The 14069-nt window shown below is 43.4% G+C and overlaps 1 protein-coding gene across 3 annotated transcripts in view; it reads left to right on the top strand.

Moving 5' to 3' along the window:
* Window positions 1-2216: 2216 nt before the first annotated feature.
* LRP8 (LDL receptor related protein 8) overlaps window positions 2217-14069 on the top strand; it is a 381576-nt gene continuing 369723 nt past the window's right edge. For all 3 annotated transcript variants that reach the window (XM_060231840.1, XM_060231841.1, XM_060231839.1), the window contains exons 1-2: window positions 2217-2449; window positions 3314-3433. In XM_060231840.1, the coding sequence (XP_060087823.1) occupies window positions 2332-2449; window positions 3314-3433 (238 nt within the window). In that variant the 5' untranslated portion in view covers window positions 2217-2331. The remainder of the gene's footprint in view (window positions 2450-3313; window positions 3434-14069) is intronic.

Genomic DNA, 14069 nt, shown 5'->3' with positions numbered 1-14069 from the left:
TTGGAAATCTGTGGCCAACCTGAATATACAATGTGATATTCTTATCACTCTCTTGCTGTTGCCCTCTGAAATCAAGACAAACTCTGCTGGTGACTCATAATGACATAAATAGGCCAAGTTCCCTAGTTTACCTGATCTCCCACCAGGGTCGTAGTCAGAATTTCATGTTTGGTGGGGCCCACAGCAGAAGTTGTTATTTGGAGGGGACAGGCTCTCAGCACTGTAAGCTGCCTTGAGTTCCACAAGCTAACCCCCCCTTCACCTGGGCAGGCACAGCAGCTCCGCTCCCCCCACCCCTTTCTTATGCACCCCTCTCTCAGAGAGACAGAGACCTCTTGAACTGAAGTAGGGTGCTTGGAAGGCTGGCTGCAAGAAGACTCCCCACCCCAGCCTTGCTCTGCATGCTGTGTTAGGGAAGGGGAGAGAAAAAAGCAAAAAGACCAGTAGCAATGCTACTGCTTGTTCACAGTGGTGGTGAGTAAAGGAGACAGATTGGGGGCCCTCCAATGGAGGGGCCATACAGTTGGAAGTGTGGTTTGAAAGGATGGGCCTGCCCCCCCCCCCCCCCTGTAGCTATGGGTCTGTCTCCCACCATCAGTGTTAGGATTCACTGGGAACTCTCTGTTAATATACCTGTTTTGTGTTTAGTGAGAATAAAAATCTAGGGAATGTACTCAAACAAATTACATGAATGCTCATTGAGCACAATGGTTGATGCTTGGAGGCCCATTGGATATAACTGGATATAATGGGATTTAGGAATTCAATTGACTTGCATGGGCTCTATTTAAATACATTACAGTGCACAAAAGTTGCAAAGAAAATGTGGAACAGATTTTGAGAGTCCTGCTCCGGGAACTGGAATGACAGTTCCCAGAGTAGATTAAATGTTCTGGAACTGTTGGTCCCTGGGAGTAGATTAAATGTTCTGGGCCTGGACTGATAGCGCACAGAGTAGAATAACTGTCCCTGGTACCTGATAAAATACCCTGGCACTGGAATGAAACCCCTTGGTGTGGAATGACAGACTTTGGGAGTTTGATAAGTGTTCTGGGCCTGTAATAAGTGGGATAGTATTCCCTGGGACTGAAACCATTGCTCTGAAACGAGACTGACAGTCCCCAGAGCTGGACGATGGATCCTGGGACTAGAAAAAGTGTTCTGGAATAGGAATGACAGATTGCTCAGTGGAATAACAGTCTGTGGGAACAGAAAAATTTTCCTGTGACAGGAATTTCAGTCCTCACAGTGGATTGGAATGGCTATTCCTTAGAGAAGGAAAACTGTTCTGGGCCTGGATTGATGGATCACTGAGTGCAGTGACTTTCCCTGAGAATAGAAAACCTGGTCTGAGACAAACCCTAGAGTGGAATAACATTTCCTAGAAGTGGAAAAGAAGGTGAGCCCCAAAATTATTCTTGCAATAGAGGAGCCACAGAGAAGGACACAGAATTGGTTAACAGGAGGGCATCTAAAACCAGAAAGTCACTAAAGTGACACTTAACAAAAAGACAAAACAAGAATAATAATAAACTAACACAACATATAACAAAGAAAGGAGCTCAATATGTAAATCATTTTCCATCATTTCACTTATCATACACTTTTGCCCAATCATATAACAGTTTCCTAGTTTCTTTACATTTCTCTATATTTCCTTCTCTCAGTTTAGTCGTTAAAAAGTCCATTTCTGCTACTTCATATAACTTTTGCAAGTCTGTAATTTTTAATCTCTGTTGGTTCTGACCCTTCTTTATGTATTAATAAAATTAAAGCATCATTCCAAGAGTCTGGAGCTTTAGATGTTTCTTTCCAAATTTTTTCCCATTCCACTAATTGCTGATGGGAGTTGTAGGCAAAAAACATCTGGAGAGCTACCCTTGTAATACAGACATGCCTTCTGAGTGGAAATGGTTGCATTCCCCAGTTCTTCTAAATCTGGAGCACTCCATCTATGTCTTCACTCTGTGATCTTAGAAGAGTGGTCAGTTTTCTTCCTTTGAAATGGAAGAGATCTAGTGTACCTGCAGGGTTCATACCGCAATATTATTACCGGGAAACCCCACGCTGTCGCTCCCTCCGCTCTATTCAAAAGCATGTGTAGCAACGGAGGACTGTAACCGGCAGTTACCCACAGGGAAGGGGGTGGGTATGTAGGTTTGGCCCCACCTTCCTTCTTGCCCAGCCACGTGGTCTCGCGTCTAGGCAGCCGACAGGCGGGCATGCCCAGGTCTGGCTTGCTTGTTGAAATCCCGCCCAGTGGGGAGCGTCACTCGCCTGGGTTGAAATGCTGTTCCTGCTCGGCTGCCAAAGGTAGACAGCCGGGGCTGCATGCAACCCGCCGCACAGGGGCAGTTAAGCAGTAGAGGAGGGAGCGCGATGTGCCGGCCAGCTCTGACCAGGCTGCTGCTTTTCCATCTGCTCCTGATCAAGCTGCATATCGCCAAAGGTGGGTCCGCAGCGCTGGGAAGGGGAGGACTAGGCGCCTCGGCTCAGAGCCTACTGAGCAAGTGCGAGCCACGCGTTGGATGCTGCTTGGCTGCTCCAGCTGCTGCTGCTCGCTCTGGCAGCCCCTCCGCGTGGGGGGTTCCCGGCCAAAGCGATGCATGTCTGTGGACGTGGGGAAGGCCGAGCCGCTTGACTCAGTGCTGTCGCCGAAGGATGGGGATGTGAGGCTTATATCGCGGTGTAAGGGCCAAGGCGCAAACTGCTGCTGTGCATACCTTTAAGGCAACGAAGACAGCACATCGTCCGGAACTAGCCCTTCACCTCTCTCGGAGGTGATATTTATTGATATTTGATGCTGCGTGATATTTACGGGGTGGTGGTGGTTTGCATTTGGTTCCTATCGCCCTTTTAAAAACGGTGCTGACTGAGGTGTGAATATTGTTGGGGACGAAAAGCAGAAAAAGCCAAGATGCTCTGCATCTTTTGAGGGAGTCGGACTTGGCTTAGAACGAGCCTTTGTTGTCACCCTGCTTACTCATTTTCCTTCCGTCTCCAGGCACAATCGCTGCTGCCTCCTGAAAATCGGGCGGGGTGTGGGGGTGTTGTTGGTACAACATGCCTGGCGAATGGAGATGTTCTCCCTTTCCCCTTATCCAGGGTCTTTGTGCGCCTTTTCCGGCTTTCGAAGAACTGGGGATGTGGCCTAGAACGTTCCGAGCTTGCTTGCTGTGCTGTCTGAAAGCGGATTGTGAAAGGGAGGGCTGAGAATCATCGTGGTGTTGGGAGGGGGCTGTGTTTGCTCGATTCTCGGTTCCCCTGTTGCTAAGATCCCGGGTTCTGGGTCTGTCTCCCCTGCCAATTGCAGGCTCCGCGAAGGAGTGCGAAGACGACCAATTCCAGTGCAGGAACGAGCGCTGCATCCCTTCCATTTGGAAATGCGACGAGGACGATGATTGTTCGGATAACAGCGACGAAGCAGATTGCCGTGAGTATTCGGCCCCGAACGCCGCCTTTCAGTCCTCTCTTGCAAGCAACCTGCTGGGCTTTCAACAGGAGTGAAAACCGGCTCCTTCCTCTGCCTGATTGCGGGGGAGGGGGGGAGACTCTTGCCCACTTTTGCCTGCTTGTTCTCCCCAGTGACTTTGGTAGGAAGACGGGCGGAAGGGAAATGCTTTGCGTGCACCATGCAGGATCGAAATCACCCGAGGATTTTAGCTTGGGTCAGGATTTACATTTATAGTCTAGAAAGAATGGTTGTCTGCGTTCAAAGGGGAAGAGAAGCTCAGTTGCTCTTAAAAAGAAACGTAAGTTATCTGTTGAACTGTTTTCCTTTTTCAAAAATGGTCCGGCACTAGAAATAGGGCTTCAAAGTTCCACCATGCAGCGTGAGATGCTCTTCTCTTCCAGTTTATGAATGAAAGTGCGTCTTTTGCCGGCGATTTTGTGATTGGCTGCTGGGGAACCGTCAGATAAGTCACGTGGTACAGACTCTCTTCTAAAAAAGATGGGAGGGACAGAAAAATGAGCGCTAGAGAAACCTTGGGCCAGCCTCCTTCCTTTTGCCTCTTCAAGACCACGCCTTCTTGCCCTTGGCTTAGGAAGAGCGGACGTGTTGCGAGGGAGCTGCTTTGAGTCTAAATTTACTCAAAGCAGTTTATTATTGCACTGTCATGATGAATCCTTTATGGCCAGGAACGATTAAGCTCTTTACCGGCATATGCCAAGGCAGGTGAATTCTGGTGAATTCTTTACAGTGCAATTACCAGGAAGGAAAACTGTTATGCAAAAACTTCCCTTTATTAAACAATGTAATTTGCTGTTTTTTGAAGAAATTAGTTCCTCAGTTACTCTTTTGTGATATTAAGGTGCTAAGTTTTTACTGATCTAATATTGATGTGTTTTATGTAGACTTCAAGTCTCTGTAATAAACATAATTCTGTGCCAAGCTGAGTTTTAGGAATCATGTTTGAGTGAGTCCAGTGGCACCTTTAAGACCTACCAAGTTTTATTCAAGGTATAAGCTTTTATGGCAAGCACACTTCTTTAGATACAGTGAAACAGAATTTCCTCAACCATTATAGGAAGGTGGAGATGTAATGGTTGAGGAAATTCTGTTTCACTGTATCTAAAGAAGTGTGCTTGTCACAAAAGCTTATACCTTGAATAAAACTTGGTAGGTCTTAAAGGTGCCACTGGACTCAAACTTTGTTCTATTGCTTGAAACTAACATGGCTACCCACCTGAATCTGTCTTTAGGAGTTATGTTAATGGAAAGATTAGACTGTTGTCTTCTTTGTCGTTTATCAGTCTTCTAGTGCAAAATCTGCTAAGTATACTATTGGTCATAGCAGATCTTTTCTACTTTCTCAGTATGCATTTATGTCAGGTTGCTCGTTAGAGAATGATGTTATGTAAGCTTGATGAACTCTTGATTCAGGATAATGATTCAAGCTGAAGTTATAAATGGCAGAGAAACAGGTGTTTAGTGTCAGCCAAAAGACAGTATTATGCCTAATATTATAAAGACCCTTTAAACTGCAGAGTGGTAGTAAAGTTTCTGTTGTGTGTGCATGAAGAAGAGCCACAATCTTATTTAACAACAACAACCTTTATTGGCATAACAGCATAGATGTGCACAATCGGCAACGGAGAAAACATATATTACCCCAACATTTGAAACATTCCTCTTCTCTTAGAAGCACAGCACAGATATTTAACCACAGTCTCAATAATCTCAGGATTATGAGAGGACAATAGGGAGAGAGTCTTACCACCATCAGATTGTCCCTCATGATTTCAAAGAAGAGGATCTAAGTACATGGCGCAAATATCACAGTAAAATGTACAATGCAGGAGAACATGTTCAGTACTTTCTATATCCCTTGCACCACAACCACAAAACCTGTTGGAATATGGAATTTTCTTGAACCTCCCATACAGCACAGCAGGACATTAAAGTGAGCTAACATGAAGGTTAGGGGAAGTCATGCAAGAAAGATGTGTTGCCAAGGTTCCACTAGAGGAGATCCCCCACCTCAAAGGGGAACATCTGCCAGAGGCAAGGCTTCTGAGTTCTTGCATTTCAATATCTACAAGTCGTCGTTTAATCAGAGCAAATGCTGTCCTCTCAGGGAGGGAGACTAAATCATCAAAACTGAACCCAACTATGGAGATCTTTTTTCTATATTGAGTAGCCATGCAGATAATTGGGGTTCAGATAGCAGGCATGCAATGAGACTAACTTGGTTATTTTGAATGGTCTACCTCGTTACGACCTCCCTGGAGAATTTACTTATCTCAAGTTGAAGCTGTAGTGTTGTAGATTATATGCTGATTTCTTCGAATTTGGGAGGCAGCGTGAGAACCTTTTCAATCTTGGGGCGTGTGGAAAATGATCACTTTCCTCTGGCTTTAGTTTTAAATTTCTCTTCCCACTTTGTAGGGCAGGAATGCCTGAGAGATGACCCTGGAAGTGTGACAAATAGGATGCCCAGAATTTATTGGTCTGACAAGGCTGCCAAAAAGACAGCTGGCATCCTTGATTCTCATATTTTAGAAAAGTTTTTATTATTATACAGGAATTTGAACCAGACAACAGAGTTGTTTCAGGTGTATGATAAAATTGTGTTTCAATTCTGATGTTACAGTCTGAGCAACAACACCAAGCAAGGGAGGTATCCACAGGAGGCTGGTTTGACTGAGTGTCATAATATGAAGACCCAAGTACGTACTATTTCTCATCAATATAGGGAATCAGGCCTAGTGTTCCCACCAAAGGAGTACTTTGAGCTTAAAACCGTATTATACCAATTGTATAAAAATAAGCAAAAAGCCTCTTTTACAGAAAAGCTGGGAACCCCTCCTCCAAGCCACAATAAATAACGACACAAGGAAATTCTGGGCCTTGATTCTAGACTCTGTGGGTAGAAAAGGCTTCATAAGTTCACAATAACAGTAAATACTTGGTATGAACATTTTTTTGAAGATTTTTCAGGAGAATAGAGTTAATTTGGTAGCAGAATCTAAGCTTAGCTTGGATGATTGTTTAGAGTGGTCTCCTGTACAAGCAGCAGAGATTGAATCCCTGATAGTGTCAATCAAATTGGGGAAAGCCCCCGGGCCTGATGCTATATCCCCTGAAGCTATTAAGGCATTTCCTGAGTGGTAGGCCCCTTTTTTAGCTTGGACAAATGCAATAGTTGTCCCTATATTTTAAAAAAGGAGATTGTCAGCTTCCTAGCAATTATAGACCTATTAGTCTCCTGTCCACTATTGGGGACAGCCAAAGTTCTTCAAGAAAGAAGAAATCACACTAGGGTGGCTCAGACAGACAGGAAAAGGAAAATGGAGGGAAAATCTTGCCTTTGAGGGCAGTTCGTGGACGGAGGGCATCATAACGGGTTAGTGAGACATCTGAACCTAGAAAAGTGCATCCTGTGCTAGGATAACCAGATACTGAGTGACTGAAGAAAAAATTCAGAAGGTAAAGATTGTGACATTATATAGTGCCACGGAAGACTGCTTTCTCCAACATTCTTCCTTCAGTACATTTATTCTAGTAAAGTTACTTAACCTATACTTAGATAGTCATTGTTAGCATTCTAGGCAAGGTTAACTGTTACACTAACCAAAGTAGTCTTTGAAGTCAGCTATACCACAAATGAAAACAAATGTGCTAATCTGTTTAGTAGATGTTGTCTTTATTATTAAATGCCCTTTCTTTTTTTAAAGTGATTTTTATTAAGAAGTTTTACAACAGATATTAAAAAGAAATACAAACTTAAAGAAAACAAAGAAGAAAAAGATAGAAAGAAGAGATGAAAGAGAAAATATGTATAAAGAAGTTACTTCCAATTTTCTGCACGACAAATGTAAAGTCACAAACTTAACACTTATGCTATAATTACAAAAGTAGCTTTTTTTTCTATTATCTAATTTTTCTCCTTAATGATCAAATTCACAAACCATTTCATTCCCCCCCCCCCCATTTCATGCAAAAAGTCTGTAAGGGAGTGCCAGTTAACAATAAATGTAGATGTCTTTTCTCTAATCAAAGGAGTAAGTTTAGCCATCTCTGCAAGTTCCAGCATCTTTACCAGCCATTACTCTGTTGTGGGTAATGTCGAATGTTTCCATTTTTGTCCATATAATAGTCTTGCTGCTGTTGCCATATGCAGAAATAAAGGAACAAGCAGTACTGTGTGGCAGGAAAAAAACTGGTGAAATACCGAACCAGGAAATCCCTATTACATCATGCCTAACAGAATATAAGACACCTTCATAGTTTATTGTATCCACCCAGGACTTTTTTGGTAGGGGGGGGAGCAGAGCAGGAGCTCATTTGCATATTAGGGCACACCCCACAACATCACCATTTTCACAGGTTTTGTAGAAAAAGCCCAGTATGGACTCATTTGCATATTAGGCCACATCCCCTGATGCCAAGCCAGCTGGAACTGTGTTCCTGCTCAAAAAAAGTCCTGCATAAAGGGGAAAGGTCAGGTGAAGTCAGGGGTAAAAATTCTGAGGTGACTCAATATAAATAAAGTAAAAATCAGTACATGCACAGACTTTAATTCTTATGTTTCAGGTTAAAGAGAGTTTCTTAAGCTTTTCACAGTAACTTAAATCTTTATGTTGGGAGGCTTTTGTTTCAGTGTTTTTCCCAAACACTTCATACAGCAACCTCTAACTCTTTTGATTCCCGGAAGGCTGGTACACTCTTTCCAGTACCCAAACCTCTTCTCTTGAAACACCAGTACTCGTCTTAAATTTTTAGCTGTCTCTTAAGATCTCCAAAGGGCAGTTCTAACCACACCAGACAAAGGATCTCTGCACTCTTCAGAGCTAACTCCCTTGCTGACTGGGCAGGGAAATTCTCTCAGTAGAAGATCTGTCCCCTTTCTTTGGCCCGAATGGCTTCCTCTAACTACCTGCTCGCCCCTGCCAACTTTCCTCAGTTCTCCTGTCTGTGTTAAATTGCTCTCAGTCAGGGTTAAATTCCAAAACCATCAGTACTCAACACTTCACAGCTAGGACTGAAATCAGACTGAATTCTCTGCAACATCCTGATTAGAAGTCTTTCTGTGTTCAGCTGATGCTAAGCAATCAGATCTCTTGGAACATCCTGTCACTCAAGGCTCTCTGGCTATGTGAAGAATTAAACCTTTACAGTCCTTTATCTGTTTATACAGCACATCTAAGCTTTTAAAAGTGCAGTCTGTCACACTAGTCACCAAATAAAGCTGATAACATTGCCCTATTTTGTGAACATGAAGCCAATTTCTAGGGTTCCTAAGTTAGCATCTCTTTAAATAGTATATATTAATTTTATCTTCTATTTCATTTTATCTTATTTTTTATCTTCTACTTGTCTTCAGTCTCAATTGGAAGGCTTAGACAGGACTGGTCAGGATAAGCATAGGTGCCAGTTCTTCAGTATCTGTTTTAATAGTGCATTATTGGTAGTTTGGAGCCATCACAAACAATGTAGGTCTGACTGAAACTCCAAGGACTTCTGTTTACATTAGCTGAGAGTCTTATCTGTGGTAAAAGAATGTCCTTGGTTAATAACTGCTTGTTTTCAAAGAATTCATATTGTGGAATGCATATTTTTTCCATGGTTTTGTAGATAACTAGGCTGTTTGGAGGCTCAGTTCTCTGTTTGAGATAAGGTGCCTATTGCCCTTTTCTCTGCCCTTGGCGTCACTTAGAACAGACAATAAAATGTGATAAAATTACTAATAAATCTGTGACAAATTATTTTAATCTGGGGTATAAAGGCTATTAACTTTCAGAGAAATAAAGCGTGTGGGGAAAGTCCTCCTGAAACTTTATGTTGATCTGAACTTCTGAAGAATATTGTGTAAATGTTCTAATATTCAATCTCTGGCCAGTTGGGACTGGACATATTTGCCTTGTCATTCATAGGATTTTGAGTTTAGAGATTTTGGTGGTATATCAAGAATTCTACTTTGGGATAATTGAGATTGATTTTCTTGCTCAGTGTTTTAGGAAGTAGTGGGGCCTGAGTTGGGTTTTAATCTTGGCAGGGGCTCCTCCCAAGAATCCTTTCTGCCCCCCCCCCCCCAGTGTTGCAGCAGGTCAGGGCACATTTTTTTTCTGGGGCACCAATTTTTTTTGGGGGGGGGCACCAATTACATATGTAATGAATACTACTGGAGGAGGGAGCACCAGCTGGAAGGCTTGGATAGGAGATGATGTGGGATTGGTCAGCTGGGGCAGGAGCGTTGAGAAGGGGGGGATTTTTGTGGAGGATTTTAAAAAAACAAGGGAATTTTTTTTTGCCAGCTTTCTGGCCTATGTCACAGAGTTTGTGGGAACTAGCCCTGCTTCCTCCTCATAGGGGCTCCCCCTCTCCACCCGCCTCCACATCAGTGCTCTGGGTGTGAAATTCGTTAGGATGGTAGAGTGTACAATGGCAGGGCTTGCTTTCTGCTCATCTATCTTCTCCTTCTGCTGGCTGGAGTGAAGCAAAGCTGGGACCCTGCTGCAAACAGCTGCAAGCTCCAGAGTAGGGGTAGCGAAACTGCTGCTTGGGAGCCACACGTGGCTCTTTCACACATATTGTTTGGCTCTTGAAGCCCCCACTGCTTTGTCAACCAGCGTTGAGAAGGCATTTGTCTCTTTAAATCACTTCTCCAACCCAAACCAGCTAGCCACTAGGAAAAAGCATTTAAGGTTAAAGTTGATTTCTTTTCACCTCTCCTTACCTCTGCGCCCCCATCTATGTCCTCCCTTCCCTCCTCCCCCCTTCCTTCCTTCCTGATGCTCACGGCTTTCAAACATCTGATGTTTATTCTATGTGGCTCTTATGTTAAGCAGGTTTGGCCACCCCTGCTCCAAGGGATAGTAAGTGGCATTCTCCAGGGCAGGAAGGGCAGGTTGCTGGAGGGCAGAGAGAGAGAGGAGACTTCCTGCAGTATTGGAAGAAGGGTAAAAAGAGGCAGTCTGGCTTATCTCTCTTACCCTGGGCAGGAGAGATAACATTCAGGGTGTTGTGATTTGAGGGTCTGCCTGCAGGCCAGGAGCTTCAAACTAGGAAGAGAGGAGAACGTATCGGCCAAGTGCTCCATTTGGGGCACCTGATAAAGCACGCCTGCTTCCTTTCGACACTTTACAGTGAAGTGACTGCTCTTCAGGCTTCTTTTCTGGCTCTGCACAACCAAGCTTATATTTGGTTCTGGCCAGATGACACATGCTGCAAACCCCTCCTCCTTCTCCCTTTCCTCACTCTTCTGAATCTGGCGTAGAGGGGAGGTGAGGGTGGAATGGCTTCATTTTGATGCTGCTGGTTTCTTTCACTGCCCCCCCCCCACATTGGTGGTGGCAGTGGCATGTAATAGGAGTGACGTGGGATAGGGATTGGTGGTGCAGGAAATGTGCCATAGAGGGTAAATTGCCTAGAAGCCCCACCGTAGCTATGGGCCCAGGCCCAGAGCACCCTCCCTGCTCAAGTGCCTCTTCAGTCATGGTGTACCTTTCTATATGACTGAATAGGAAGCAGGAACGACCCAGGCAGAGTGAACAGAAACACTGTTTATTAAACAGTTGAATAAGCAAGTCAGTAAACATTGACCAGAATTAATATAGGGTACAAACAGGGAAAAGGTCTCATGAAAAAGAAGCTGGCTGGAAAGTTCCTTAAAGTGACTAAAGCTGATCCCTTTCAAGTCAGACTCACCCCCATCTTAGGATGAGGGATCAGCGGCTTTATTGCTGTTCAGCCTTATTGCTGCTCAGCTCCAAGGACCTTTCTTCCCTGTGCAGGATCTTACACACTTTGTCAGGGCTTAGACTCCTCATTAGCGATTGGTTCTTGCTTTTCTTTGCATTTTCCCAGTCCAATCCTGAAGCTTGGAAGATGTCTGGGAAGTGTAAGTCTTCAGGGAAATTAGCAGCAATGCCTGAGGCCTATGTGTGAGGGGAAGGCTACCTTGGGGCCTGCAGGTTGTTTCATTCCTCAGCCTCAGGCCAGGTGTGACACTCAGGGTGTAAAATACTGGTGCATCTTATTTATATTAGACATTTATTTCTTGCCTCCTTATTGTAAAAAAAAAAATCAAGGCAATATAAACATAAAAAGTGACATTAAAACCTGATAATAAAAAAGAGAATTGAAATACATATAAAATAGCAGCAAGGGCCATATGGATATTTATAACATCATTCGCGGGCCATTAAAAATTATCAACTTAAAAAACAGTGCTCCGCTGAGGGAGAATGATTCAGGCTAGCAAAATTAATGCAAATAATTGTTTTTCTATTTGAAGTCATGTGGGAAGACCTAATCTGGCACACACACAAACCCGGCCTAGGTCCAGGGCTTTTTTATAGAAAAAAGCCCAGCAGGAACTCAGTAGCATATTAGACCACATCCCCTAATATTAGCATATTAGGTCACACACTCATTAGCATATTAGGCTACACCATCTGGGATAATCAAGTGCAAACTGAACTGTGACAGTAACTTTTCCAGGCCCTGCAGCAATTCTGGCCGGCTGGCCAGGCCCCAGGGAGGCTGCTGCGCAGTGCAGCTGGGCTCTGTAATTCCTGCCTGGCCCTGGGGAGGCTGCTGCGCAGCATGACTGGGCCCCACAATCCTCGCTGGCCAGCCACATGGCTCGGTTCAGTCCAGCAATCCCCGAGGGCCACACCAAGTGACCTCAAGGGCCTTATACAGCCCTCGGGACATCTATAGAAGAAAATTGGGCATTACTAGACCAATTTATAATAAATCTTGCCCTGGAACATCTGGAAGCTCAAATTTTAGTGGCAGGGGATTTTAATGCCCATATGGGAGTGAATGATGCCTTTTTACTAAACAAATATAATTCCCTACTAGGTGAGCAGGAGCAAGGCCAGAATGGACTCCCCTTCACACGAGATTCTAAAGATTGTAAGGCAAACTTTGCTGGCCTATGTTTAGCTAAATTAGCAGGTAGAAGAGAGCTCCATATTTTAAATGGGGCATTCTATGGCGATTATCCAGGCGAATACACTTTAATGTCTGGGAATAGAATGAGCACTATTGATTATATGCTGGTATGCAATTCTCTATTACCTCTGATTAAAAATTTCCAAGTATTCCCATACTTGGAGTGTGACCATCTACCTCTATGTCTGCAGATAGTGCTCCCATTAAATACTAACCAAAAAGAGGCACGTTATACAACAAGGATAGGAATTAGGGGGAGAAGAGTACGGTGGGGTGGGGAACTGGATAAAAAAGTCAAAAAAATCTTAACTCCAGAAAATTTGCTGAAGCACGTGTCAGTGTTTACAGCTTTAGAGAAAAACCAAGATCCGCTAATAGTTTACCAAGATATAATTCAGGAGATTTACTCTATTATGACTGTACCAGTAGGGAATAGATTACATCAGCATCATAGGAAAACCAAACCTTGGTTTGATTCTGAATGTGTTCAAGCAAAAAAAGAACTAAATCATTTGTATTACCTTGCGATGAGAAGTAGCATAGAAAAAAGGGTAGAGACACAAAATGCCTTAGTGAGCCGTAAAAAAACCTATAAAGACATTATTCAAAGGAATAAGAAAGAACATACTAGGAAACTATGGGAGGAATTTATACAGGCTGTTAAACTAAAAAACTCCACGCTTTTTTGGAAACTAACAAAGATTGGGGGATTTAAGACAACCTTTCCCCTGGACATGTATATCCCGGTGGAAACATGGGCTGCTTTCTTTCAGAATTTATATGATGACAGTGTTCAACCCCCTTTTTCAGGTAACATAGAGAACCTCCCTCAGTGGCCACCAGTTAGTACGCAAGAAATAAAAGCCCATATAATGCAACTGGAAAATAGGAAAGCCCCAGGTATAGACAGCATACCAGCTGAGGTGCTTAAAGAGAATGTAAATTGGTGGGCACAGTTTCTGGCATCCTTTTTTACTTATGTTGATCAAACAGGTCGAATTCTAAAGCAGTGGGGAACAGCTATAGTTGTCCCTATTTTTAAGAAGGGCAATCAAAATAATGCCGCCAATTATAGGCCCATAAGTCTTTTAAATATTATAAGTAAGATTTATACAAGACATCTTTTAGAAAAATTAGAAATATGGATGGAACAAGAAGAAATTATCCCCTTGGAACAGGCTGGATTTAGGAAAGAAAGGTCGACAACTGAGCATTGCCTGATATTGCAACAGCTAATTGAGAAGTACTCTGGCAAAGGTACAACCGCTCTATATGCGGCTTTTATTGATTTATTGATTTAAAGGCAGCATTTGATTCCATCTCAAGGTAACGATTGTGGCAAAAACTAGCGGCTTCCAATATTGATAAAAGTCTCCTATTTCTTATTCGTGTCCTCCATGAAGAATCATTTCTTAGGGTGAGATGCAATACACAAGGATTACTCACAGAACCAATAAAAATCAAGAAGGGTGTAAGACAGGGTTGTCTTTTGGCCCCCATCTTATTTAATTCTTACATCAGTGATATGGTGGAACATATGACTGATATTAAATTACACCCCCCAAAGCTGGCTCTTCGCCACCTTTCAGTACTGCTATATGCAGATGACGTGGTACTGTTATCTAGAACACCTATTGGGTTGCGGAGGGCATTAGACAGCTTT

The sequence above is a fragment of the Heteronotia binoei genome, chromosome 2 (genome assembly GCF_032191835.1).
Source record: "Heteronotia binoei isolate CCM8104 ecotype False Entrance Well chromosome 2, APGP_CSIRO_Hbin_v1, whole genome shotgun sequence".
NCBI classification, from domain to species: domain Eukaryota; kingdom Metazoa; phylum Chordata; class Lepidosauria; order Squamata; family Gekkonidae; genus Heteronotia; species Heteronotia binoei.
The sequence above is the reverse complement of the archived record's forward strand: the minus strand, read 5'-3'. Positions and strand labels throughout refer to the sequence as shown.